The sequence below is a fragment of the Siniperca chuatsi genome, linkage group LG13, assembly GCF_020085105.1.
Source record: "Siniperca chuatsi isolate FFG_IHB_CAS linkage group LG13, ASM2008510v1, whole genome shotgun sequence".
NCBI lineage: Eukaryota > Metazoa > Chordata > Actinopteri > Centrarchiformes > Sinipercidae > Siniperca > Siniperca chuatsi.
This window is the reverse complement of record NC_058054.1, coordinates 989,784-1,017,257: the sequence shown is the minus strand read 5'-3', so window position 1 is coordinate 1,017,257 and position 27,474 is coordinate 989,784. Positions and strand designations below refer to the sequence as shown.

Here is a 27,474-nt window from a genome sequence, read left to right as displayed (position 1 = left end):
CCCCAGTTGTTTGGTAGCATGCTGTGACAGTGATGTAGGTGCAGTCGTCGTCAGGCCTGTTACAGATGCTGGACCAAAGAAAGAAGTCACTTCTGGGAGAATATTTAGACATTTTCTTTTGTTGTATAATATTTTCCATTTATCAGCACCACTAGGATAGGTGCGTCAGCTAAAATCCTGTTGGCCTGCCAAGTAGTAGGCCTAGACTGCTCAAAAGGGTCTTGGGGGTTGAGGGGTGTGGGTGTTCACATAATCTTCTTAGCCGTCGTAAACCAGACTAAATATTTGAGCCTTAAACCTGACCGATGGAGTTTCGCACAGAAACTTACAACATGTGTGTTTCAGCCGAGGTAACTATCAGTGTGAACACTAAAATATTTGTAATAAGTGATGTGTCTGATGTCACTGCCATGTATGCCAACAGAACTATGATCTCCATTGTTCTGGGATCTTTCACAGTTTCTTGACTTTGTAGTACACTGATCACACCAGTCCACAAACTGGTCCACTTCAGCTTTATAGCTGGTAATTTTGGAGTTGCTTGTGAGTAAACTGAGCGTAGCAGTGTCATCTGAAAATGACACCCGTGAATTGATGCATCCATAGGTGGCCCTTGTATTGCTTCCTGCTACAGATGGGGGCCAAAGTAAAGGAAAAGCTGAATAAAAGAGTGGAGAAACACATCAGATGCAGCTGCTTCGGTGCAGCAGGGCTCACTGAACGGTTTGGTGAGGATGAAAACGATGTGAATAAAATGCTGCGGCCTTTACAGTCACCTGATCTCAACCCAGTTTCACACCTGTGGAAGGTTTTGGACCAACGTGTAAGACATCGCTCTCCACCACCATCTCCATAAGACCAGATGATCTGTGACGTCTGTCTCTGATGCTGTGTGTCCTTTAGCTTGTGTTTCTCTCTACCTGCTGTACTCAGGTGTGTCTGATCTCAGTGAGACGACCTGATTAAATAAAGGCTGTATATATAACTGAGGGAACAACTTGTGGAGGAGGTGTCCATGATTCTAGACTGTATCATCACATATCACTGAAGGTTAACAGTGTGTGACTCCCTCTAGTGGACGTTGTGGAGTATTCTGTTGTCTTTGCTCCAAAGGTTTTTGTACAGAGTCTTGGTGTTTCCTGTCACTGTGGGCCGCAGAGCACAGTAGTACACAGCAGAGTCAGTCACTGCAGCAGAGGAGATCTCCAGATCCACTCGATTTCTCTCCTCATTCAGTTTAGCAGTCAGTCGAGGGTGTGGAGGTTTTGCTTTCACCATTGAAGGCTCTTTGGTATCAGTGATCAGGAGAAGGAACTGAGGAGCTGATCCAGGATCCTGTCGATACCACTGGAGATTATCAGCTTTAACTGAATAGTTACAGGACAGAGTAACACTAAGGCCCTCTGATGAAAACACTTCAGCTCTGCTGGCAGTAATATCATCTTCCAAGCTGTTACCTAGTGAGGGAAACAACATGTTATATTTAGAGTTCTGTTCCAAAGGGAGAAATCCTTCATTTGAAAAACAGCACACAATGACATTTTTCTGTTAAAACAAATGATGCTGTTAAACAGTTTAGTGAGCAGTTATTAGTGATGAAGTTATAACATCTAAATCTTTGAAAAGTTCAGTTCTGAACTTCATATAAAACAATATCCAAACGAGATCTGTGATGCTTTGAAAATGTCTTCGTATTTCAGGCTTTCTTGTCAGAAACATAATGCGTACCCTACGAGAGTGAAAAAGAACAAAACTGCAGCGAGTTTTTCCATGTTGACGGAGGTGAAATGCTGTCACTTAATGTTCAGTGTGAAAAAATTTTGTAAGTTGTTTGGTCTGATGTTCACAGCTGGAATCAAACAGTTCTCTGCCAAGAAGGAGGAGGAGACGCATACGTCAAATTAGATTCATTTCTGAAGCTCTAAATCACAGCTGTGTCTCATGAGAGTCCAGACTGTATCATAAAATACATTGAAGGTTAACAGTGTGTGACTCCCTCTAGTGGACGTTGTGGAGTATTCTCTTTGCTCCAAAGGTTTTTGTACAGAGTCTTGATGTTTCCTGTCACTGTGGGCTTCACAGCACAGTAGTACACAGCAGAGTCTGTCACTGCGGCAGAGGAGATCTGCAGATTGATTTGGTTTTGCTCCACTTTAATCTGCAGTCTCGGGATTAGATTCTTTAATAATGTTCCTTTTCCTGAATGAGAGATGAGGAACTCTGGTGGTTTTCCTGGATATTGTCGATACCAGAAGAAATAATCAAGAGCAGTTGCTTGTTTGGAGTATTTGTAGGACAGGGTAACAGTGCTGCCTTCTAAACTGGACTCTTCATCGTTATCTGGAGTGAGTTCTTCACAGCTGACACCTGAAGGAAGAAATAACTATAACTTAATGATTTGAAAGTTTTTATCAATTAATCTGTTTTAATGTTGATTATCTCACCTACCTCTTATTGTGAGCAGAAACAAAGTCACAAACAGACTGAAGTTCACTGACAGCATCTTAAAGATAAAGAGAATCTGCCTGGTTTTTGTATGAAACACCACTGTGAAAGTTTTTATTTTCTGTACTTGAGTCACAGTTTTGCTCCTCCTTTAATCCCTCCCTACTTCCTCTCACATCTCTGATAAATAGTGTGTTTGTCTCTGCTGTGGTGCTGCTAGTCACTAAATTACATCATTTCACTTGACAGAACATGTGAAGGTTCTGACTGAGTTAAAGTTTTACTCAGACGATGTACTACTATTCAATTACACATGACAACCGTATGAATTACTTATTAAATACTTTACTGAAACAATATCATTCACATTATTTCATTAGTGTCACATTTGAGGACTTATCAAATCATGAGAGGACTTTACAAAAGTAAATCACCTTCAAAGTTGATTTTAAGCTTCAAAGGCGAAGATTGTTTGCATCTGTCAAATTCTCCCTAGTAGTTAGTGTAGTTTCATGGTTGATCATAACTTGGTCATTCATGAATTTGTTTGGTTCTGTAAATTATTTTATGGACTGTGATTGTTTTACAAAAATTTTAATTTCCAGACTGGATCCTATGTACTTGACAGATGCTGAATCAGAACTTTGACAGCTACCATCTAGGAAACTTAATTCAAATGGGTTCTTTGAGGAACCAGATTTCATACTGAGGAATCCTAAAAGTTCTTGCAGGCCCCTCTAAGAGCATTGACGAATGTCTGAGTTCTTGGAGGAGGTTCTTCAAGGAACTTCAAGGAGCTTGTTACCTCATGCTCCATTGAAATCTGAGCAAGAGATGACAGATGCTCCTGGAGCATGGTTGACCTCAGATGCATTTTGATGCGCTTTAGGCGTGAGAAACGTTTCTCTCTCCAGTAGCTACAGTCACAGGCCCTCGTACCATGAGTCAGAGCAAGGCTGAGGTTGGGATCAAGTTCAACTAAATTGTTGCTGTAAATATAGCTAAGAATCTGCAGGCCAGTGGTGTCTTTCACAGCACTGACTGCAGCCAACATCTCACCAAGAGGTCCTCATCATCCACATCGCCAAGTGTTCCCTTCATGTTTACGCAGCTGTCTTTCAGTGTGCGACTTTGGATGGCCTTTTTCATTTCCTCTCTTCCATAAATGAAGACTCCATCAGCTCGCTACTGCCTGTGATGGCAGAGTCCACTAGTGGAAGGAAAACATCTCTCCTGAACTGTTCAGTGGATGTCACTGTCAGAGAAGGATCTGCATTTTGGGACTCACACTGGAACTGGCGTTTTGGTTTTCGGATACGTGCAGTAGGAAAGACCATTGGCATCCCATTCTCCTCACCTATGTTACTGGTATCTGTTTGGGTGGATGAAAGGCCGTTCTCTCTGTATTCCATGAGGAATTTCAGAACATATTTGACCTCATACTGCCGCATATCGATTCCCACATGTGAGCTCTGGAGCAGCTTTCTGGCACGATTCACCTCATGTAAAACGTTGTACCAGATAATAAAGGTCAGCAGGAATGACATGATCCCTATTCCAGGCCTCTGGCTGCAGACACAGTTTCACCGTCACCTAATAATAATAATAATGATAATAATAATAATGATGCATTTTATTTATAGAGTTCTTTTCAGGGTACTCAGAGACACTTTACATAAATTAAAATGATCAAAAAGTGGGATTTTAGCCTTGAAAAGCTCCCATCTCTGTGTCAATGCGCTGAAGTTTATGTATAGATGTTGCAGCACCCCAAAGAAGCTCAAAGACTCCACTGTTGATACTGCAGCATCCACCATGACTAGGTTTAGACTGTAGCTGGTGCATGGCATGAACAGTTCTTTTTTGTCAGTAACCAGCACCGTCTTCTGCACCCCATTAACCCCCCCCCCGACCGTACTCTTTATAATATTATTTATTTACAGAGACCCAACAAATCCCACCATGAGCAAGCACTTGGCGACAGTGGCAAGGAAAAACTTCCTTTAACAGGCAGAAACCTCGAGCAGAACCACACTCAGGGTGGGCAACCATCAGAGAGAGAGAGAGAGAGAGAGAAAATGCAGTAGCACAATGCAAATTCCACATAATATTAATGTAATGGTAGCAATAATATTAATACGTGTTGTAGTAAATAAGTAATATGCTAGTGGGGCCTTGTCCCAGTCTGGTGGTGGCATCTCCCTCACCTGTCTCAGTTGTAGGAGTGTCATTGTGTGGTGCTTGTTTATCATGATCGCCATCTGTTTATGTAGAAGGATTTTCATTTCCATTGTTATGATTAGCAGAATCTCCGGTATCATTAGCCCCAGTTGTTTGCTAGCATGCTGTGACAGTGATGCAGGTGCAGTCGTCGTCAGGCCTGTTACAGATGTTGGACCAAAGAAAGAAGTCACTTCTGGGAGAATATTTAGACATTTTCTTTTGTTGTATGGGGGTTGAGGGGTGTGGGTGTTCCCATAATCTTCTTAGCCGTCGTAAACCAGACTAAATATTTTAGCCTTAAAGCTGACCGATGGATTTTCACACAGAAACTTGCAACATGAGTGTTTCAGCCGAGGTAACTATCAATGTGAACCCCAGTCCACGAACTGGTCAGCTTCAGCTTTATAGCTGGTAATTTTGGAGTTGCTTGTGAGTAAACTGAGCGTAGCAGTGTCATCTGAAAATGACCCATGAATTGATGCAACCATGGGTGGCTCCTGCATTGCTTCCTGCTACAGACGGGGGGCCAAAGTAAAGGAAAAGGCTGAATAAAAGAGAGGAGAAACACATCAGATGCAGCTGCTTCGGTGCAGCAGGGCTCACTGAACGGTTTGGTGAGGATGAAAACGATGTGAATAAAATGCTGCGGCCCAGTTTCACACCTGTGGAAGGTTTTGGACCAACGTGTAAGACAACGCTCTCCACCACCATCTCCATGAGACCAGATGATATAATATAAACTTTCATCTTCAGATCTGCGACTGTCTCTGCTGCTGTATGTCCTTTAGCTTTTGTTTCTCTCTACCTGCTGTACTCAGGTCTGTCTGATCTCAGTGAGACGACCTGATTAAATAAAGGCTGTATATATAACTGAGGGAACAACTTGTGGAGGAGGTGTCCATGATTCTAGACTGTATCATCACATATCACTGAAGGTTAACAGTGTGTGACTCCCTCTAGTGGACGTTGTGGAGTATTCTGTTGTCTTTGCTCCAAAGGTTTTTGTACAGAGTCTTGGTGTTTCCTGTCACTGTGGGCCGCAGAGCACAGTAGTACACAGCAGAGTCAGACAGCTGAAGCTTCTGGATCTTCAGAGGAACTGATTTTAAGGTGGAATCCAGTGTGGATGAAAATCTCTCCTTAAACTCGTCTGGTGTGTTCCCTTGGTCCAGTTTAAAGCGGCTCAGTATGAATTTGGGGCTGTTGTCTCCATCCTGTTTGTACCAGAACAAAGTGGGACCTGGGTCACTGTTATCAAATGTACAGCCAAGTGTCACTGTGTCTCCATCAGTAGCAATGACATGTCCTGTTGGCTGGATCACTCTCTCTTCTCCTTTACACTCTGGGGAAGAAGAGAACATACAGAGGAAGAGCTGAATCATTAAAGATGATTGATTAAAGGAGAACAGTCAGCAGGTTTAAAGAGTTACCTAGCTCCAGATCTAGAATAGTTCTGATTTTGACTCTGATGTCAGATTAAACCATATAACTAGTTGTTTAGAAGATAGTCAATGCCAACAGAAATCACATTTTGCTTCTCTTCATACTGAACATTGAAAGTACTGATAGCGCAGTTATATGCTGAAAACTGTTGAGGGGAAACATGTTGTGCTTTCTATCTTACCAAAGAAAAGAGCAGCAAGAATAATCCACAGCCAATGTTCCATCTCTACAACAAGGTTTAAATCAACAGGAGAAACTAGCTGCTGTTCAACATTCAGTCTGAGAATTGTTCTCTTCACAGCAGCAGTTATTATTGACACAATGGTTGAACACAGTGCAGAAGTAGTGCACCGCCTACTTGATAATGTCGCCCTCTAGTGGAGGTCAAAACTTCAGTACAACAGTGTGGAAAAAAGGCTTCCAGCAGCTCGTCAGTGTGTCAGCTTGTGTTTTTGTACAGAGACTGTGGGTTTGCTGTCACTGTGGGCCTCACAGCACAGTAGTACACAGCAGAGTCTGTCACTGCAGCAGAGGAGATCTGCAGATCCATTCGGGTTTTATCCTCACTCACTTTAACAGACAGTCCACACTTTTTTGCATTTTGTGTTCCCAAGTGAAGTATGAGGAACTCTGGTGGTTTTCCTGGATATTGTCGATACCAGAAGAAATAATCAGTATAAGTAGCAGCTTTGGAGTATGTGTAGGACAGAGTAACAGTGCTGCCTTCTAAACTGAACTCTTCATTCTTGACTGGAGTGAGTTCTTCACAGCTGATACCTGAAGGAAGAGATAACTGTTATTTCATGTTGTTAAAGTCTCAATAAATGATTCACGTTCAGATGTTACTGGAATTAAATGTTTTCTTGCTGCATAATCTAACACACCTGTTAGAATGGATAGTAACAGTAGAGACAGTCCATAATAGTCCAGTGACAGCATGTTGAATAAAGGTAATGTTTCTGGTTTGTGTATTGAACTCTACTGAATATGGAAGTTCCTCTCTCTATAGTTCAGTAACAGCTCAGCTCCTCCCTGAATCTCTCCGTCTCCTCGTAGCTCTGTATTTTCACTTCTCTCTGTTACACTTCCTCCCGGTTAACAGACTGGTAGCAGCATGTTGTACCAGCTGGAGGTGGGAAGATGTTGTTTTGTGTTTTTCAGAACGTTAGTTACAGAAAGGTAGCTGCAATGATCTAAAGAACGAATCACCTTTTCAGGGTTTAAAAACACAAGAAGGACCTAATTTCTGCTTCTAAAGTTGAGAAAACATTTTTTCATGACTTCTTACGTCAGCTGATAATGAAAGAAAATCTCAGTGTCAAATATTTTACCCAGACTATGAGCAGTAAGCTTAACATCAACAGACACTTTAGCAAGATTTGATTTCACCTGGTTTCCAGAATTGTAGAGGCAAGTAAAATGATCTCTGTTCTAGACTCACTCAATTGTAGGAAGGTCTGGTACACCAGCACTTCACATTACGTTCTAAACCAGCTTCCATAATTACTGGATTTTAATGGAATCTATCATCACATATTGTCAGTAACACAATGGAAACTGATGATGTGTTTAAACATAATTTGATCTAAAGGCAAAATGTAAATAGAAAATAAGAGGACCTAGGATTGAACCCTGTGGTACACCACAAGAAATCACAGCCTGAGAGAACAACAGAGAAACTTCTTTAATAAAGATAAGAACAAAAGCAATCAAAACCTGAGTCTGTGTTGCGACCACATTATGGAGATAATTGATTCAAATTGTTTGATTTTTTTTCCCAATAGTCCAGTTAAATATGATAATCATATGTAATAGTGTGTCATTATATTTACTATCATCTTTTTGGGATATTATTAAAATCATTACGTATTTAGGAATATTCTGTGCTCGCCTGACGACTCTGTGCCAAACTAGACAGATAGCTAACATAGTTGATCAAATACAGACCTGAGGTTTGAATACGTTTATGTTCTTTAATTAGTTTCCTTTTTTTTCTAGCTTTCTTTATGACTCATTGAATCCTTTCTTTGTAAAACTGAAACAAAATATATAAACCACAGACTGTATGAAGTATACGCGTGGTGGCTCCGTCCGTGCAGTGCAGTGCCTGACTCTGCCGGATCCCGGCTAATATTAAAGTGGGTGGATGGGTGGAGCTAAGGCGGGCCGAATGAAGCCTGGTTGCTGAAACAGCCACCTATGGCGGCCCCCACCTGTCACTGAAAGCAGCCACGCCCTTAATTAGGCATAACTTTAAGCATTAATATAATATAAACGGGTGAGTTATATAAAAATTCACCCCCTCACAGTTGTCATGAAGGGGGGAATTAGCTTCAGAGGCCAAAACCCATCTTTCGTACCAACATGTAAACATGTTTATTTCTGCTGCATTTTAACACAGGGGTCTATGGGGATTGACTCACTTTTAGAGCATCAAATGGCCAATGGAGGAACTGCAGGTTTTGGCACTTCGGAGGTTGCCGCTTGATATAAACAAAATACATCTGAGTACAATTAGTTGTCCATGTGGTTATTTACTTCCTTTCATTTTACAGGTACAATATATTATATTTTTTGCTAGTACTTTCTCCTGTGTGCACTGAAGTAAAGGCGAGCTGCTATAACAAAGAGTTTCCCTTCGGGGATCAATAAAGTATTTCTGATTCTGATAGGTAAGTATACATTCACAATGGTCAATAATACATTTACAGGGAGATTTCTATAGCAACCATACTGTCAAATAAAATAACTAAAAATATCATGAAGATAATGAAATACAGTGTTTCCAGGTAGGCAATATCAATTCAATTTGAAGTGAACCTGAGCACATGACTAGCTAACCAGACAGGGTACAGCTAACTAAACAGCCTGTTTTGTCATCCAACTATCATTAATATACAACAAATCAAGTTACGTAATACTCACAGGCATTTATTCTCAAAACTTCATTGAGAGAAAATGCTGAACTGCACACTAGCTTCAGATACGCGGTAACTAAAATAGAGACTGGTGCAATGGACTTCATGTAACCTAACAATGACCACCAGAGGAAGCTCAACACCATGAAATTATACCTGGAACTGGACAAATTATATGAATTATCAACACAAGGCAGTTATGAATATGTAAGAGAGGGCCTCACAAAAACAAGTGACCTACACAGTTTAATTTGAGCTCTATTACATGTCAGAGGATTTGCTGTTACGCTCGATTATGAAGATGTATTGTTCATATAAATTATATCCCACCACACCTGATTATCATCAGACTTTGTGTCGTATGAAACAACACTTTCCCTCAGTCTGTTTTACCTTTAGTGCTTCATTTTCTGTTGATTCTATCACCACTACAATAATCCAGACTGTATCATAAAATACATGGAAGGTTAACAGTATGTGACTCCCTCTAGTGGATGTTGTGGAGTATTCTGTTGTCTTTGCTCCAAAGGTTTTTGTACAGAGTCTTGGTGTTTCCTGTCACTGTGGGCCTCACAGCACAGTAGTACAGAGCAGAGTCAGTCACTGCAGCAGAGGAGATGTTCATATCGATTTGGTTTTGCTCCACTTTAATCTTCAATCCAGGGATTGGATTATTTCCTACTTTTCCTGAAGCAGAGTGTGAGATCAGGAATTGTGGTGCTTTTCCTGGATATTGTCGATACCAGAAGAAATAATTACTAGATGAAAGTTTGGAGTATGTGTAGGACAGAGTAACAGTGCTGCCTTCTAAACTGGACTCATCACTCTTGACTGGAGTGAGTTCTTCACAGCTGACACCTGAAGGAAGAGATAATTCTGTTATTTCATGTTGTTAAAGTCGTAATAAATGATTCACGTTCAGATGTTATTGGAATTAAACGTTTTCTTGCTGCATAATCTAACACACCTGTTAGAATGGATAGTAACAGTAGAGAAAGTCCATAATAGTCCAGTGACAGCATGTTGAATAAAGGTAATGTTTCTGGTTTGTGTATTGAACTCTGCTGAATATGGAAGTTCCTCTCTCTTCTATAGTTCAGTAACAGCTCAGCTCCTCCCTGAATCTCTCCGTCTCCTCGTAGCTCTGTATTTTCACTTCTCTCAGTTACACTTCCACTACACTACCTTCCACTCTGGAAATCACACTGATGCTGCTGTCACCATCGTATACATCATGTTTCACTCATGTTGGATACAAAAACTAATTCCTCCTCAAGACTGAAATGCATGTAGCACAGAAGCATCATTTGGTCCACATTATCTCACTGTGACAGTTCAGTCAGCCAACTTCTGCTGAATATGAGAGATTTCCTTTGAGAATAAATGTAAACGGTTACTGAGAGTAATCTTAAAATAAAACTCTTCTGAACCAGCTGAAAGCTTCAAATGTTCATGTGAGACACTTGTAACCTGCTCCATCACTCAGGAACAGTACCTGTGGTCAGCTTGGATTAACAGCAGTTACAGTGGCATCTAGTGGCCAAACAGAATCAGGCCACAGAAGAAGAAAAGATGCCATTAAAGGGACAGTTCACCCCAAAATCAAACATACATTTTTCTCCTTTTACCTGTAGAGCTGCTAATCCATCTAGGTTGTTTTGGTGTGAGTTGTCGAGTTTTGGAGGTATCGGCCGTAGAGATGTCTGCATGTTTTGAATATAATGGGATTATATGGCACTCGGCTTGTGGAGGTCAAAGCGGCAAAAAAACTACATTTGAAAATCTCGACAGCAAAGTCTCTTTCCAGAAATCATGACCCGGTTACCGCAAGATAATCCACAGGTTTGTTGTGAGCAGTTTCATGTGGGAACTATTTTCTCTCAATTGTTCCCACATGAAACTGCTGACAACAAGGGATAAAAACACTCTCCTTCATTTTTGTTTTATTATTTAGGCTTAATTTTTCTTAAGTTTGTGTCATCAGTGCAAAGAATCCAGACTGTATCATCACATATCACTGAAAGTTAACAGTATGTGACTCCCTCTAGTGGACGTTATTCTGTTGTCTTTGCTCCAAAGGTTTTTGTACAGAGTCTTGGTGTTTCCTGTCACTGTGGGCTGCAGAGCACAGTAGTACACAGCAGAGTCAGACTTCTGAAGCTTCTGGATCTTCAGAGGAACTGATTTTAAGGTGGAATCCAGTGTGGATGAAAATCTCTCCTTAAACTCGTCTGGTGTGTTCCCTTGGTCCAGTTTAATTCTGCTCAGTATGAATTTGGGGCTGTTGTCTCCATCCTCTTTGTACCAGAAGAGATAATTATTTGTTGAACTGCTTTTATATTGACAGCCAAGTGTTACTGCCTCTCCTTCAGTAGCAGTCACCTCTTCTTTTGCTTGCAGCACGTTGTCTTTTTGTGCTCTGCATTCTGTAAAACAGCAACAAACAGTATCAGTGTGCTGTTAAAGAATCATGTCAGTGTTGGATTGATGTCAAAGAAACAGAGTTGTGTTCATACCAAGGCACACAGCAGCCAGCAACACCGAGATGAACAGAGGCGTCATGTCTGCAGTGTTGAGTAACTGTGAGCTACAGCGAGTATAAAGAAGGCTGTGATCTCTGTTGAGTCTTCATCAACACTAAGTTGGTGGATCAGAAGGAGGAGCCTGATCACAGTGACAGGGCTCATTCACAGCCCTGTGTTATTCCCCGACTGACAACTTTACACTCAGCACATTTTACTGACACTCTCCTTTCCCAGTATAACATGTCTTGTATGTAGTCGTCATTGGAAATGTCAGCTGACATGTTTCCTTTCCTTTGAGTCACTTTGTTCCCTAACATATAAAAGTTGCTAATTGTTGTGAACCTGCTACGGCCCCTTTGATATTTCTTATCAGAACGATTACAAGTTAACTGAGAATGAATATTTGAACAATGCTGCTTTTCCCTCCAGTTTTGATTGTTTGCCCCACCCTGATTAGTTGCATCTGTGTCTCGGTATCGCCCCTGCCTAAGTGTATTTAGTCCGAGTTTTTGTTTGTTCAGGGTCAGTTCGTCGTTGTACGTTGCACCACTGTCGAGCGCCCTGGTTTGTTGGTTCCCTGCACTTTGTGTGTTTGTGGATTTTTGGATTTTGACTGTCCACTGTTGGATTTTGTTTCTTTTGTTCAAGACTGCTTGCCTGCTCCCTGTCTGAATTGTTAATTGGACTGCCTGAAATAGGTGTAAGCCTTTTTTGTGTTTATCATTAAATGGTTGATCTGCACCTGCTCTGCCTACTTGTCTGCATTTGGGTCCTTTCCCTGCTACCCTGCTTGACAAACTACAACACTATGAAGAATATGAAAAAAACATTACAGCAAAAAGCAATACTGTAGCTGCAAATAAGGCAAACGAGGAATGCTGGCAGAACATTGCTGATCGACTCAATGGCAACCGCACATTAGAGCTCTTAAACTTTAAACTTGATAGGCCTACAGCATATTTAAACATTATACTCAGGAACTGCATTTAGCTTGGACACTGTCCCATAATGAAGGATTCGTGGAAATCATTTTAAAAAATATTTCTGCTCTACCTGGCTCTCAGACGGGAGCTGGCTCTCAGACGGGAGCTGGCTCCCATCGTTCACTTAAAGGAGCCGGCTCATATAGCCGACACATCACTATTAGCTGCGGTACCAGTAGTGTAAAACGAACTTGGCAGCAAATCAGGACAAAGTATAAAAACATCATCCAAAGAAAGAGAGAGAACTTAAATTCAGGGTCAATTACCATGGTAACTGGCTCTGGGAACCTATAATGCTGAGAGAGAGAAAATGTTGCAGTGTTTAGTTTTCACTTTTTGTATTTGTATTTTAACTGCAAGTCTACAATTGATTATTATTGTTATTATATTATATAATTATTAGTCTTATCTGTACCTATTTTAATATCACAAATCTTCTGTTGATCTATGTTTTTATTGTAACATCTGTTTCAGAGAGAGACAGACAGAGACTTGCCAGCGCAACCAACCAGCTGAAGGAGAGTATGGCCCTGCTGGAGCTGGAATTGCTGAATTCAAAGAGGTGACCAAAGCCAGGCTGTCTGACCACCCAGACAACACTCTACAGCAGCTTAAAGAGGAGCTCCAGCAGCTCAAGAGAGACAACCAGGCCTTGACATCTGACCTCAGAGGAAGTCTAGAGAACAGTGTGCTCAGTTAGCCAAAGTGAAGGAGGATGCTGAGAATGGAGAAAGGAGCTTCACCAGGCAAGTCCAACACCTAACAGACCAACTCTCATCAGTCCCCACAATGACAAGTACTGAGACACAGACTCTCCCTGTCTTGTCTCTGTCCGACCCTCTCTGCTCTGTACCCTGGAACCTGCTGATACATCCACACAGCCAGCTCTGCCCATCCCAGCTTCGCTCCACTCAGCCTGAAGAGGAAGCCCCACAAGTGGTCCTGCTGGCTGGCTCTCATGGGAAATTCCTTGACGCAAACAAGCGTTTTCCTGTTAAGAAAATGTTATCTAAACGCTGCAGCACCACAGGTCAGGCAATGAAGCTTTTGAAAAAGGAGACCCTCAAGAGCCCTCAATGCCTGGTGATCCACACAGGAACAAATGACCTACACAGCCTCCGTAAAGACACTGCTGAGGCGGTGAGGAAGATGGCGGAGCAGGTCAGTAAGGAGTTCCGTGACACCTGCATTGTGGTCTCCACCCTACTGCCTAGGACGGACACCCTTCCTCATGTCATCCATGACATTAATATGGAGATCAGAAGAGGATGTGCCACCTTACCCAACGTCCACCTGGCCCACCCAACCATTGGCACCTGGGACCTCTATGATGGACTCCATCTACACAGAGAGCGAGTGAAGATATTTGCAAAGACCCTCAAAGACAGAGCCCTGGGACACAATGCCACCACCCTGCTGCAGCCTTTACAGTCACCTGATCTCAACCCAGTTTCACACCTGTGGAAGGTTTTGGACCAATGTGTAAGACAACGCTCTCCACCACCATCTCCATAAGACCAGATGATCTGTGACGTCTGTCTCTGAGGCTGTCTGTCCTTTAGCTTGTGTTTCTCTCTACCTGCTGTACTCAGGTCTGCCTGATCTCAGTGAGACGATCTGATTAAATAAAGGCTGTATATATAACTGAGGGAACAACTTATGGAGGAGGTGTCCATGATTCTAGACTGTATCATCACATATCACTGAAGGTTAACAGTGTGTGATTCCCTCTAGTGGACGTTGTGGAGTATTCTGTTGTCTTTGCTCCAAAGGTTTTTGTACAGAGTCTTGGTGTTTCCTGTCACTGTGGGCGTCACAGCACAGTAGTACACAGCAGAGTCAGTCACTGCAGCAGAGGAGATCTGCAGATCCATTTGGGTTCTATCCTCACTCACTTTAAAAGACAGTCCAGAGACCGGATCTGATATTGGTCTTCCTGTTCATGAATAAGAGATGAGGAACGCTGGTGGTTTTCCTGGATATTGTTGAAACCAGAAGAAACTATCACTACCAGTTGCTTGTTTGGAGTATTTGTAGGACAGAGTAACAGTGCTGCCTTCTAAACTGGACTCTTCATCGTTATCTGGAGTGATTTCTTCACAGCTGACACCTGAAGGAAGAGAGAAATGTTGTCAATGACGATATTAAACTCTGATGGCCTGTTCCAGTGGTTTCTAGGAAACAGATCCCTTAAAGGTATTTATTCTTCCTGCTTTAACCTACCTTTTAGTATGGTCAGAAGAAGCTGAAAAATGCAGTGACATCATCTTACAGACAGTATCTGTGTCCTGTCTGGTTTAGATATTGAATGCATCTGACAGTAGTAGTCCTTTTCTGTTCTGCTCTGCTCTGACAGTGTTGCTCCTCCCTCGACCTATTCCTCCTCTCACATCACTGTATGTTACCAACACCAAAACCAGACCTCAATATATTTGACAGTTTAACGCCGAGAGAGATAAACCTCTGTTATTCTGGTGGGTTTTCTTTTTAATACACTTTTACACAATCGTCATCCAGTAAATAAGGGATCTTGTTAAAAAGGCTCTCACACGCCTCATGGAGGCTCTATAATTAATATTCAAATGACAACCAGTTGGTTATAAATATTCTATGGATGTTTTTATACAAGATTTTTGAGTTAGACTGTTCTGGATGTCATAATTATTTTTTCCTAAACCTTTATTTGTGTCATTATTGATTTTGTATTGAGCTAAACTTTGTAACGATTGTTGTCTGCAAGGTACCTTAAATACTGATTGACATGTATTTGGGGCTGTAATTAATACCTGTGGAGTTGGTTAAATAATGGTGAACATTGGTTTAATCTCTGGGCCGAATTATTGTTCTGCCTCCAGCAGTCTCTCAAATGCCCTCGCAAAGTCATTTTCCACCAGCAGGACTTCTTTAGTGCACACTTGACAGTCAGAAGGGGGGCTGCTGTTCATCGATTACAGTTCAGCTTTCAACACTGTTGTCCCCACCAGACTTGCTGGTAAGCTGATTGAACTGGGACTGAACACCCCCCTGTGTGCTCAGATCTTGGACTTCCTGACCATCAGGGACTACACTCCCCTCCCTGCAGGACTTAAACACCAAGAGGTGCAGAAACAGGGCCTATAGGATCATGAAGGATCCTCACCACCCCAACAACGGACTGCTCCAGCTGTTGCGGTCAGGCAAGCGCCTCTGCAGTCACGCAGCCAAAACAGAAAGACTGAGACAGAGTTTCTTTCCTCAGGCCAGCAGGCTTGTTAACACTGATCTCACTAGGGCCCCCATTTAAGTTCCACATACTCATCATCTCATGCACACATATGTAAGTGCCATAGCAACAACATACATTTCTTTTCTAATTTTCATATTTTTATATATATTAAAAATATAAATTTATATCTTAATATTATTGTAAATATTGTTATTTCTTTTGTATTGTTATTGCTTTTTGTTATTCTGCCCCAAATCCAAAAGTCCGTAAATGAGCAAAAGTCCAAGGAACACTATCTAAGGAACAATGTCCAATAAACACATGAAACACTTGAGAAGGGCTGGAACACTTGACACAAACTGATGAAGACGATCTGACAACAGAACAAAGGAAGCACACAAACTTAAATACACTCAGGTGAGGGGAGAAAATGAGAGACAGGTGAAACTAATCAGGGCAAATACTGTATTCAGCCTTTCTTCCAACCTAAACTCAGCGTACTGCGCTGCACCAGGTTTGTGCTGCGTTCGATGAACTCCAGAATAGTAATAATTAGTTGGTCACACCCAGGTGTGGTGGGAGGTTGAACTTGAGTTTGCGCCCAGTTACAGAAAAAATGGGGCTCATGTTGTTGCTTTCAGCGTATTCATCTCAGTGTCCCCTGGTTGTTTGCCACCACTCGGGGCAGCAAAGAGGCAGGCTTTAAAAACCTACACATAGTGTCTTTAACCTGCGTTTTCCTTTAGACAGTGTTACCTCATTCTGCATGTAGTCGTCGCTGGTCGATTCAGCTGAGACGTCTTCTGTTGTACAACTGGAACTTTTACCTGTAAGTATTAAAGTTGCTGATGATTCTGAAACTGCTGCTGCCCCTTAATTAGTTTCACCATACAAATTATACATGAACTGAGAGGACTGAATATTTAGACAGAATCAGACTTTTCATATTTGTTTTGTCTTTTGGATTGAAAATGACAGATTAGACTCTGCTTTGAAGGTGAAAGTTGGAACTTGTCATTTTCTCCAGCAGTGTCAGGTCGACAGCAAAGCTGGTTTAGTTATTTTAAGAGCTGCTGTTGGTTGAAATCTGCCACTTTTACTCTTCAACTGGTGAACTGTGGTATCACTGGATATACGCTGTAGATTTTAATGCCTGAAAATATAAATTATTACGAGTCCAGACTTTTTTTCTTGGTGTGTTTGATCACCAGTTATTTATGTATTTATTTGCTTTTTGTTTCCATGGAGTCTTGTGTTTGAAGCATCATCCAGTTGGTTTCTCATTGATGTGGATTTGCTGCTCATGTGAATCCTCCCACAGTGTTTCATTAGCAGCTGTAACCACAGTGACTCTGATAAAACAGGAATTAGCAGAATCCATCTGATATGAAGCTGTGGTTTGAATCCCACTTCCCTCCTCTTTGAAGAGCAGTCAGATATCTGTGTTCAGGATTTTGTACAGCCTCTTCTACACTTTGTATCACTGTGTGTCTAGAGCACAGTAGTAGAGAGCTGTGTCTGCCAGGGTTAGGCCTCTGATGGTCAGTTTAGTTGATGTTCGTGATGTTTGAGATCCATATCGATTATCAGGAATATAATTTTCACTGCTCAGTGATCTTGCTCCTTTCCAGAGTATAAACTGAGGTGCCTGAAGGTCAGAATGATGTCTGTACCAGTGAAGGTAAATATTGTTGTAAGTTGTCTCATATTGACATGTGAGTGTGACAGATTCTCCTTCTCTTTTACTGACTTTATCTCCTACAGGAGAGATTTTGTCTCCAGATATTAGTCCTGGAAAAAGTAGAGAAAATGAAGCCGTTAGACTAACATTGTTCATGAGGCTGAGAGGAGAAGACAGTGGAAAATGTCAGCTGTACAGTGTTACTCTGTGGACAGAAACAGCAAAATACAAAACAAGTAGAATTCAATTAACTAATTTTTACAAGATGATGAAAATATGGTGTGCAGTCTTTCAGAGCAAAGAAATGAGAAACGTTCTGAAATACAGGTTGTGTATATCTGGTTGATGCAGCAGGTTAAACAAAACTTAAATCTCTGTTCTTAAACTCACCTGTAAAGTGAGAGAAAAGTAAAAAGAGGTAAAGCAACATGTCTTTGGAGTTGTTAAAGCCAGACAGCCAGCAGATGAGCAATGTTCTTCCACTGCAGTAGAATGAGTAAGAAATAATGTCATTGGTTGAGTTGAAGCTCAATGGGCGGGGCCAATCACCTCTTGATGTTATTTTTTCAGTTCCTCTCATCAGTTCAATGAACGTATCGGTTTAACAGTGTGTGCCTCCCTCTAGTGGACGTTGTGGAGTATTCTGTTGTCTTTGCTCCAAAGGTTTTTGTACAGAGTCTTGGTGTTTCCTGTCACTGTGGGCTGCAGAGCACAGTAGTACACAGCAGAGTCAGACAGCTGAAGCTTCTGGATCTTCAGTGAAACTGATCTTAAGGTGGAATCCAGTGTGGATGAAAATCTCTCCTTAAACTCGTCTGGTGTGTTAAAGCTGCTCAGTATGAATTTGGGGCTGTTGTCTCCATCCTGTTTGTACCAGAAGAGATAATTATTTGTTGAACTGCTGTTATATTGACAGCCAAGTGTTACTGCCTCTCCTTCAGTAGCAGTCACATCTTCTTTTGCTTGCAACACGTTGTCTTTTTGTGCTCTGCATTCTGTAAAACAGCAACAAACAGTATCAGTGTGCTGTTAAAGAATCATGTCAGTGTTGGATTGATGTCAAAGAAACAGAGTTGTGTTCATACCAAGGCACACAGCAGCCAGCAACACCGAGATGAACAGAGGCGTCATGTCTGCAGTGTTGAGTAACTGTAAGCTACAGCGAGTATAAAGAAGGCTGTGATCTCTGTTGAGTCTTCATCAACACTAAGTTGGTGGATCAGAAGGAGGAGCCTGATCACAGTGACAGGGCTCATTCACAGCCCTGTGTTATTCCCCGACTGACAACTTTACACTCAACACATTTTACTCTCTCTCCTTTCCGAGTATAACTTGTCTTGTATGTAGGCGTCATTGTGTAAGCACTTCCTTCACACACTGTGGAGTGATATATGCACAATCGCTTAACCTAGGTACTTTTCAGGGAGGAGTAGAGGAATAAAACACCAGAACACCTGCTTAGCTTATTCAGAACACATGCAGCCGGCATTTATTTAACAGTAATACTGAACACTGTACAGTTCTCTGCAGTTGGTTAACCAGTCCTTCCCACAAAAATATTCCTTAGTCCAAATACTTTGAGACAGGTTGGGTTTTTTAGTTTTAAGTTGGGAAACTCTGTCTTATCCTTCCCCCTTCAACCAACTCAGGTTGAGGAGAAATTAAACCAAAATAAATTCAGAGCTCTGCGAAAATAACAAACCAAATTAAATAAAACTAATGTTCATCTACCTGGGTAGTGTGTGTTTTTTCTTTAAATAGAGTGTGGTGAGATCTCAGTTCTTGAACAAGAGATGCAAAGTGAATCAGTCCTCTTGACTGTTGAGACGCTCCTCTGCACCCCCACTGTGTGTCCTCTGCTCTTCTGTCGTATGGCCTCTGTTGGTCTATTGTATGTCCTTCGACGTTTTGTCCAATGAACAGACTATTTTCTCTCTCTCTCAAATCATCAGGTACAAAAAAACAACAACCGGAAAATGGAATACACAATTATTAAATCCTGTGCTGAACTTTGACCAATCACTCCTCGCGACCTGTTTTGGGACAAATGTCGTATAGAAGAACCCTTAAAAGCAACTATTTCTTTTATGCTCTGCGTTGCTCATTTGCTTTCTGCTTTAGCATGCTAACATTTTGCTCTCATGTTCTACTCCCTCTCTAACCGGCAAGCGCCGTTGCTTTTGTTTTTTTCCTCTGCAGCGCCACCACTGCCCCCAACTGGACCAAAATAGCTACCGCAGATGGGAAAAAGCAAAACAAGTTCACCCTGATTAGAGGCTATTTTGAGTGGCTTTCAATTGGAAATGTCAGCTGACCTGTTTTACAACTGCTACAGATTTGATGAGTGCCCTCGCTTAATAGTTGCTGATTGTTCTGAATTTCCTACCTCCTAAGTTTTTTTATTTATAAAAATGGCAGGTAAACTGAGAATGAATATTTGAACTCTGAATTGTTATCTTTTCAGATATATTATTTTGTTTCTTTTGGGTATAAATTGGGTGTTCTAAGGCTGCAATTAATTTGTGATTTAATCCTACCTGACTGAATATTTTTTGAATCGTGTACTAACTTTGATATTTCTGTCATCAGTATTACATTTACACCTAGTGACTTTGTCTTACTTTATCTTAGTTTCAGTTTAACATACCATAAAAACAGGACAGGAGCTCAAGGTGCAGCCGTGGGGGGTGGGGGGAGGACTGTCTGGTTTGGGGACCTCAGAATTGCTTTTCTGCTATTTGCAGATGATGTGGTTCTGTTGGCTTCATCAGACCATGACCTCCAACATGCAGTGGGGTGGGTAGCAGTTGAGTGTGAAGCAGTCAGGATGAGAGCCAGCACCTCCAAGTCTGAGGCCGTGGTTCTCTGCTGGAAAACGTGATTGCTACCCCGGGTTGGGAGTGAGTTGTTGCCCAAAGTGAGGGAGTTCAAGTATTTTGGGGTCTTGTTCACCAGTGAGGGTAAAATGGAGTGTGAGATCGACAGGCGGAGTAGTGCGGCGTCAGTAGTCATTCAATAAAATTGTATTAAATGTATTTATTTATATAGCGCCAATTCATAACAGAAGTTATCTCATTGCACTTTTCCTACAGAGCAGGTCTAGACCGTACTCTTTATAAAATTATTTACAGAGACTGAACAAATCCTACCATGAGCAAGCACTTGGTGACAGTGGCAAGGAAAACTTTTAACAGGCAGAAACCTCGCCAGAACCAGACTCAATGGTGGGCGGCCATCCACAGGCATTGTACCAGACCATCGTGGCGAAGAGAGAGTTGAGCCAGAAGGCCACACCTTCGATTTACCAGTTGATCTACGTTCCAGCCCTTACCTATGGTCATGAGCTTTGGGTAGTGACCGAAATAATGAGGTCGTGGATACAAGTGGCCGAAATGAGTTTCCCCCGCAGGGTGTCTGGGCTCAGCCTTAGAGATAAGGTAAGGAGCTCAGACATCTGGAGGGAGCTCTGAGTAGAGCCGCTGCTCCTTCATGTAGAAACAAGCCAGTTGAGGTGGTTCAGCATCTGATCAGGAGCCGCCTGAGGGCCTGCTTTTGGAGGTTTTCTGGGCAAATCCAACTGGGAGGAGACCCAGAACACACTGGAGAGATCATGTATCTCATATGGCTTTGGAACACCTCGGGATCCCCCAGGAGGAGCTGCACAAAGGTACTGGGGAGATAGTTGTCTGGACTACCTTGCTTAGCCTGCTGCCACCACGACCCAGCCCTGGAGAAGTGGCAGAAAATGGATGGATAGATGGATGTCATATTATAGGGACTGTCCAGAGCTTCTGCAGAAAAGGGGTAGAACAGGAATCATATTCATAACACATAAGGATCTCCACCTCCAAAACCAGCTCAGTGGTGTCGTCAATTCCAAATGGGATATTCCACTGAGACTGCATTGAAGGAGCCGTTCCCACCAGTTTACCGCAGTGACAGTAGAGGCTTCAGTGTTACATTGTACAGCAAACACGCAATCAGGTCCTTTATAGACTATTCAACCGGCTGGTTTATGTGCTTTGATCTCTCAAGCTAGAGGTCTTCACTGGTCCAGAAATTTGTGCCCAAACCCAAAAAGTCCCAGAAATGTACTACCAGGAACAGAAGCCGCAACTCGTTTAGAATCAGCTTTGCAGTTTTATGATTACAAATCAACAAACTTGCTGTCCATAATTTCTTGCAGTACAATCAGATGCAAAAGTAAGCATTTAAGGGAGATGAATTAAGGTGAAATTAATTTCACATATGTATATGTTTATGTTTTTTGTTGGAGCAGCTTATAACCGCTCAGAATAATGTGATTTTTGGTGATATGCAGATGAAAAGACATCGAGCTGTATTCTTTTTAGAGATTACAAGATTGAATTTTCAAAAATTTGACACCTTTTCAGTATCTGACTGAACACTTGAGTTATAAGATATTGGACCCAGTGTGAACTGGTAAATGTCAGGAAAACAACATGAATTCGGTAAAATCAGTAAAAGTATGTTAAATACTTTTTTATAGTAGTATTCAGGAAAGCACAAATAATGAGATGGAAACGGATATTTCTTCTTGCTTGTTATTATTCGAAAATCAGCTCAGGAATGTGATGAACAGTGTGAGAGTGGAACTAAAGTGTTAAATCAGCAGCTGCAGCAGACAAGAAGCTGGCTGTTCACCTGTCTGTTCCCCTGTCTGTCTGTCTGTTCACCTGTCTGTCTGTCTATCTGTTCACCTGTCTGTCTGTTCATCTGTCTGTCTGTCTGTCTGTTCACCTGTCTGTGGCTGCAGGAGCTCCAGAGAGCTTCTCTGGCTGAGTGGGGGGGGGCGTGCAGTCTCCCCCGGGCCTGGCGGTTTGTGAACAGTAGCTACAAGAGGATGACGTCATTGTGGCTATTTCTTAGCATTATTGTACCTCAGCATAGTTAAGAAAAGGTTGCATCATCCTTAATTAATCTCTGATTTAATGCACCACCCGCTGAGCCCTCTAAGTGACACAAACCAAACGCACCCAACAGGTGCATGCTGGGTTTGGCTAAAGGCTAAAATGCTGACGTGGCTCCTCCAGGTGATTTCTACATTGGCTACATTGCTGAGGAACTTGTCCCTTCAGTGAGGCCTTTCTGCTGTTGGAGCCTCTTTCAGCGCAAAATGATTGGACACTTTGAGGAGCGCAGTGGAACAGAGAGGTGGACTGGTTAGACGGGGACACAGAGGCTAAGCAGACTGGTTACTGTGGGACAGACTGGAGACGCACAAGGTCTTTAGCATCTGTAAGAGAAAAGTGAAGTAAAACCTTTTCATACATCAGTGAATGTGCAGGTTTAAATGTGAGACGCCGCAGCAATAATGGCAGCCTGTTTACTTGTTTCTGGAACCAGAATTTCTCCAAAGGCTCTTGGAGGAAATGATTGTTAAAGTTTAATATATAGTCTTGGTAGGTTCTTAAAACTTAAATATTACCCTCAATTATAACTTTGTGTCTTTTCTCTACAAGATGGTTGATTGTAATTAATTTTCATAAATCCAACACATTTTCAGTATCTGACTGAACTCTTGAGTTTTAAAATACCGGAATACTGGTAAGTGTCAGGAAAAAAATACAAATTCAGTAAAATAGATGAAAGAATGTTAAATACACTTTACATGCATCATCTCAAACATATTATTTTAGCTAAATATATCTGTTAGACATGTTGTAGGTCAGATCTGACACATTACGAACTTCTTTCCATTTATTTGTTTCCATGGAGTCTTGTGTTTGAAGCATCATCCAGTTGGTTTCTCATTGATGTGGATTTGCTGCTCATGTGAATCCTCCCACAGTGTTTCATTAGCAGCTGTAACCACAGTGACTCTGATAAAACAGGAATTAGCAGAATCCATCTGATATGAAGCTGTGGTTTGAATCCCACTTCCCTCCTCTTTGAAGAGCAGTCAGATATCTGTGTTCAGGTTTTTGTACAGCCTCTTCTACACTTTGTATCACTGTGTTTCTAGAGCACAGTAGTAGAGAGCTGTGTCTGCCAGGGTTAGGCCTGTGATGGTCAGTTCAGTTGATGTTCGTGATGTTTGAGATCCATATCGATTATCAGGGATGTATTCGTAACTGCTCAGTGATCTTGCTCCTTTCAAGAGTATAAACTGAGGTGCCTGAAGGTCAGAATGATGTCTGTACCAGTGAAGGTAAATATTGTTTGCTGTTGTCTCATAGTCACATGTGAGTGTGACAGATTCTCCTTCTCTTTTACTGACTTTATCTGCTACAGGAGAGATTTTGTCTCCAGCTATTCGTCCTGGAAAAAGTAGAGAAAATGAAGCCGTTAGACTAACATAGTTCATGAGGCTGAGAGGAGAAGACAGTGGAAAATGTCAGCTGTACAGTGTTACTCTGTGGACAGGAACAGCTCAACTGTTCAGCGATTTCTGCTCTGAACTCCAGTTTACATAACTCTTTAGAAAAGAATAAAAACATGTTGTGCTTTCTATCTTACCAAAGAAAAGAGCAGCAAGAATAATCCACAGCCAATGTTCCATCTCTACAACAAGGTTTAAGTCAACAGGAGAAACTAGCTGCTGTTCAACATTCAGTCTGAGAATTGTTCTCTTCACAGCAGCAGTTATTATTGACACAATGGTTGAACACAGTGCAGAAATAGTGCACCGCCTACTTGATAATGTCGCCCTCTAGTGGAGTTCAAAACTTCAGTACAACAGTGTGGAAAAAAGGCTTCCAGCAGCTTGTCAGTGTGTCAGCTTGTGTTTTTGTACAGAGACTGTGGGTTTGCTGTCACTGTGGGCCTCACAGCACAGTAGTACAGAGCAGAGTCTGTCACTGCAGCAGAGGAGATCTGCAGATCCATTCGGGTTTTATCCTCACTCACTTTAACAGACAGTCCAGAGACTGGATCTGCTAATATTTCTCCTGATTCCAGATGAGAAATGAGGAACTGCGGTGGTTTTCCTGGATGTTGTCGATACCAGAAGAAATTATCACTGATAGTTGCAGCTTTAGAGTATTTGTAGGACAGAGTAACAGTGCTGCCTTCTAAACTGAACTCTTGATTCTTGACTGGAGTGAGTTCTTCACAGCTGACACCTGAAGGAAGAGATAACTCTGTTATTTCAAGTTGTAAAAGACTCAATAACTGATTCACGTTCAATAGTTACTGGAATTTAACTTTTCCTTGCTGCATAATCTAACACACCTGTTAGAATGGATAGTAACAGTAGAGAAAGTCCATAATAGTCCAGTGACAGCATGTTGAATAAAGGTAATGTTTCTGGTTTGTGTATTGAACTCTGCTGAATATGGAAGTTCCTCTCTCTTCTATAGTTCAGTAACAGCTCAGCTCCTCCCTGAATCTCTCCGTCTCCTCATAGCTCTGTATTTTCACTTCTCTCAGTTACACTTCCTCCTGGTTAACAGACTAGTAGCAGCATGTTTTACCAGCTGGAGGTGGAAAGATGTTTTTTTGTGTTTTTCATAACGTTAGTTACAGAAAGCTAGCTATTCTAAAGAACCAATCACCTTTTCAGGGGTTTAAAACACAAGAAGGACCTAACTTAAGGATTTGAAAGTTTTTATCAATGAATCTGTTTTAATGTTGATTATCTCACCTACCTCTTATTGTGAGCAGAAATAAAGTCACAAACAGACTGAAGTTCACTGACAGCATCTTAAAGATAAAGAGAATCTGCCTGGTTTTTGTATGAAACACCACTGTGAAAGTTTGTGTCTTTTCTGTTCTTGCGTCACAGTTTTGCTCCTCCCTTAATCAGAATCAGAAATACTTTATTGATCCCTAAGGGGAAACTCTTGCTACAGCAGCTCACTATCACGCCAGTGCACACAGGAATAGAAGTACTAGGCAAAAAATATAATAATAATAATAATATATCCCTCCCTCCTTCCTCACACAACTCTGATAAATAGTGTGTTTGTCTCTGCTGTGGTGTTGCTAGTCACTAAATTTTCATCAGGTAAGAAGTAGCTGATAAGGTAACACTGACTGACACTTGAGAGAACATGTGAAGGTCCTGACTGAGTTAAAGTTTTACTCAGATGATGTACTACTATTCAATTACACATGACAACCATATGAATTACATATTAAATCCTTTACTCAAACAATATCATTCACATAATTACATTAGTGTCACATTTGAGGACTTATCAAATCATGAGAGGACTTTACAAAACTAAATCACCTTCAAAGTTGATTTTCATCTTCAAAGACGAAGATTGTTTGCATCTGTCAAATTCTCCCTCTATAGTTTCATGGTTGATCATAACTTGGTCATTCATGAATTTGTTTTGGTTCTGTAAATTATTTTATGGACCGTGATTGTTTTACAAAAAATTTAATTTCCAGACTGGATCCTATGTACTTGACAGATGCTGAGTCAGAACCTTGACAGATACCATCTAGGAAACTTAATTCAAATGGGTTCTTTGAGGAACCAGATTTCATACTGGTTGTCATACTTCTTCTTCAGCCATTCAGAGGTGGACTTGCTGGTGTGTTTTGGATCATTGTCCTGCTGCAGAACCCGACTTCGGTCCAGCTTGAGGTCACGAACAGATGGCCGGACGTTCTCCTTCATGAGTTTTTGGTAGACAGCAGAATTCATGGTTCCATTTATCACAGCAAGTCTTCCAGGTTCTGAAGCAGCAAAACAGCCCCAGACCATCACACTACCACCACCATATTTTACTGTTGGTATGATGTTCTTTTTCTGAAATGCGGTGTTACTTTTACGCCAGATGTAATGAGACACACACCTTCCAAAAAGTTCAACTTTTGTCTCGTCAGTCCACAGAGTATTTTCCCAAAAGTATTGGGGATCATCAAGATGTTTTCTGGCAAAAATGAGACGAGCCTTAATGTTCTTTTTGCTCAGCAGTGGTTTTCGTCTTGGAACTCTACCATGCAGGCCATTTTTGCCCAGTCTCTTTCTTATGGTGGAGTCATGAACACTGACCTTAACTGAGGCAAGTGAGGCCTGCAGTTCTTTGTTGATGTTGTTGTGGGGTCTGTGACAGTGATGCTGGTGCAGTCGTTGTCAGGACAGTTACAGATGCTGGACCAAAGAAAGAAGTCACTTCTGGGAGACTATTTAGACATTTTCTTTGTTGTCTTAATTATCATATTTATATCACATTTTCCATTTTTCAGCACCACTAGGATAGGTGCGTCAGCTAAAATCCTGTTGGCCTGCCGAGTAGTAGACCTAGACTACTCAAAGGTGTCTTGGGGGTTGAGGGGTGTGGGTGTTCCCTTAATCTTCTTAGCTTTCGTAAACCAGACTAAATATTTGAGCCTTAAACCTGATCGATGGATTTTCACACAGAAACTTGCAACATGAGTGTTTCAGCCGAAGTAACTATCAATGTGAACCCAAGTCCACTTCAGCTTTATAGCTGGTTATTTTGGAGTTGCTTGTGAGTAAACTGAGCGTAGCAGTGTCATCTGAAAATGACACCCATGAATTGATGCATCCATGGGTGGTTCCTGCATTGCTTTCTGCTACAGACGGGGGCCAAAGTAAAGGACAAAGCTGAATAAAAGAGTGGAGAAACACATCAGATGCAGCTGCTTCGGTGCAGCACAGCTCACTGAACGGTTTGGTGAGAATGGAAACGATGTGAATAAAATGCTGCGGCCTTTACAGTCACCTGATCTCAACCCAGTTTCACACCTGTGGAAGGTTTTTTGACCAATGTGTAAGACATCGCCCTCCACCACCATCTCCATCAGACCAGATGATATAATATAAACTTTCATCTTCAGATCTGTGTAGTGACGTCTGTCTCTGATGCTGTCTGTCCTTTAGCTTGTGTTTCTCTCTACCTGCTGTACTCAGGTCTGTCTGATCTCAGTGAGACGACCTGATTAAGTAAAGGCTGTATATATAACTGAGGGAACATCTTGTGGAGGAGGTGTTCATGATTCTAGACTGTATCATCACATATCACTGAAGGTTAACAGTGTGTGACTCCCTCTAGTGGACGTTGTGGAGTATTCTGTTGTCTTTGCTCCAATGGTTTTTGTACAGAGTCTT

At 41.6% G+C, this 27,474-nt stretch overlaps 2 protein-coding genes, 1 long non-coding RNA gene and 2 gene segments (V, D, J or C); 1 reads left to right on the top strand and 4 right to left on the bottom strand.

Annotated features, from left to right (window-relative positions):
* Positions 1–14,185, top strand: part of LOC122886875 — a 122,779-nt gene extending 108,594 nt beyond the window's left edge. For all 3 annotated transcript variants that reach the window (XM_044219656.1, XM_044219657.1, XM_044219658.1), the window contains one exon: positions 13,012–14,185. In XM_044219656.1, the coding sequence (XP_044075591.1) occupies positions 13,327–14,052 (726 nt within the window). In that variant the 5' untranslated portion in view covers positions 13,012–13,326 and the 3' untranslated portion in view covers positions 14,053–14,185. The remainder of the gene's footprint in view (positions 1–13,011) is intronic.
* On the bottom strand, positions 881–1,836 carry LOC122886920. The segment is given in 2 exon segments: positions 881–1,456; positions 1,729–1,836. Coding segments are annotated over 2 exon segments (429 nt in total).
* Positions 1,828–7,055, bottom strand: LOC122886671. Its single transcript, XM_044219149.1, has 6 exons — positions 6,996–7,055; positions 6,570–6,888; positions 6,099–6,133; positions 5,725–6,010; positions 2,449–2,594; positions 1,828–2,367 (listed from the first exon to the last, which is right to left on the bottom strand). Exons 1-6 carry the CDS (start codon positions 7,048–7,050, stop codon positions 1,979–1,981), a joined length of 1,230 nt encoding a protein of 409 aa, XP_044075084.1. The 5' UTR covers positions 7,051–7,055; the 3' UTR covers positions 1,828–1,978.
* On the bottom strand, positions 5,468–6,539 carry LOC122886915. The segment is given in 2 exon segments: positions 5,468–6,010; positions 6,293–6,539. Coding segments are annotated over 2 exon segments (429 nt in total).
* LOC122886943 lies at positions 11,188–12,830 on the bottom strand. Its single transcript, XR_006380444.1, has 3 exons — positions 11,546–12,830; positions 11,412–11,455; positions 11,188–11,324 (listed from the first exon to the last, which is right to left on the bottom strand). It is a non-coding gene; the product is annotated as an uncharacterized LOC122886943 (long non-coding RNA).
* Positions 14,186–27,474: the final 13,289 nt, after the last annotated feature.

Bases quoted from the DNA above. Each gene is read 5' to 3' on its own strand.
- LOC122886671 (XM_044219149.1), bottom strand. From the start codon at position 7,050: ATGCTGTCACTGGACTATTATGGACTGTCTCTACTGTTACTATCCATT. The intron at 6,011-6,098 runs GTAACTCTTTAA...CTTCTTCCCCAG, and splicing joins TATTCTAGATCTGGAGCTAG to AGTGTAAAGGAGAAGAGAGA. The intron at 2,595-5,724 runs GTACTACTGTGC...GAGGGATTAAAG, and splicing joins CAGCTGTCTGACTCTGCTGT to GAGGAGCAAAACTGTGACTC.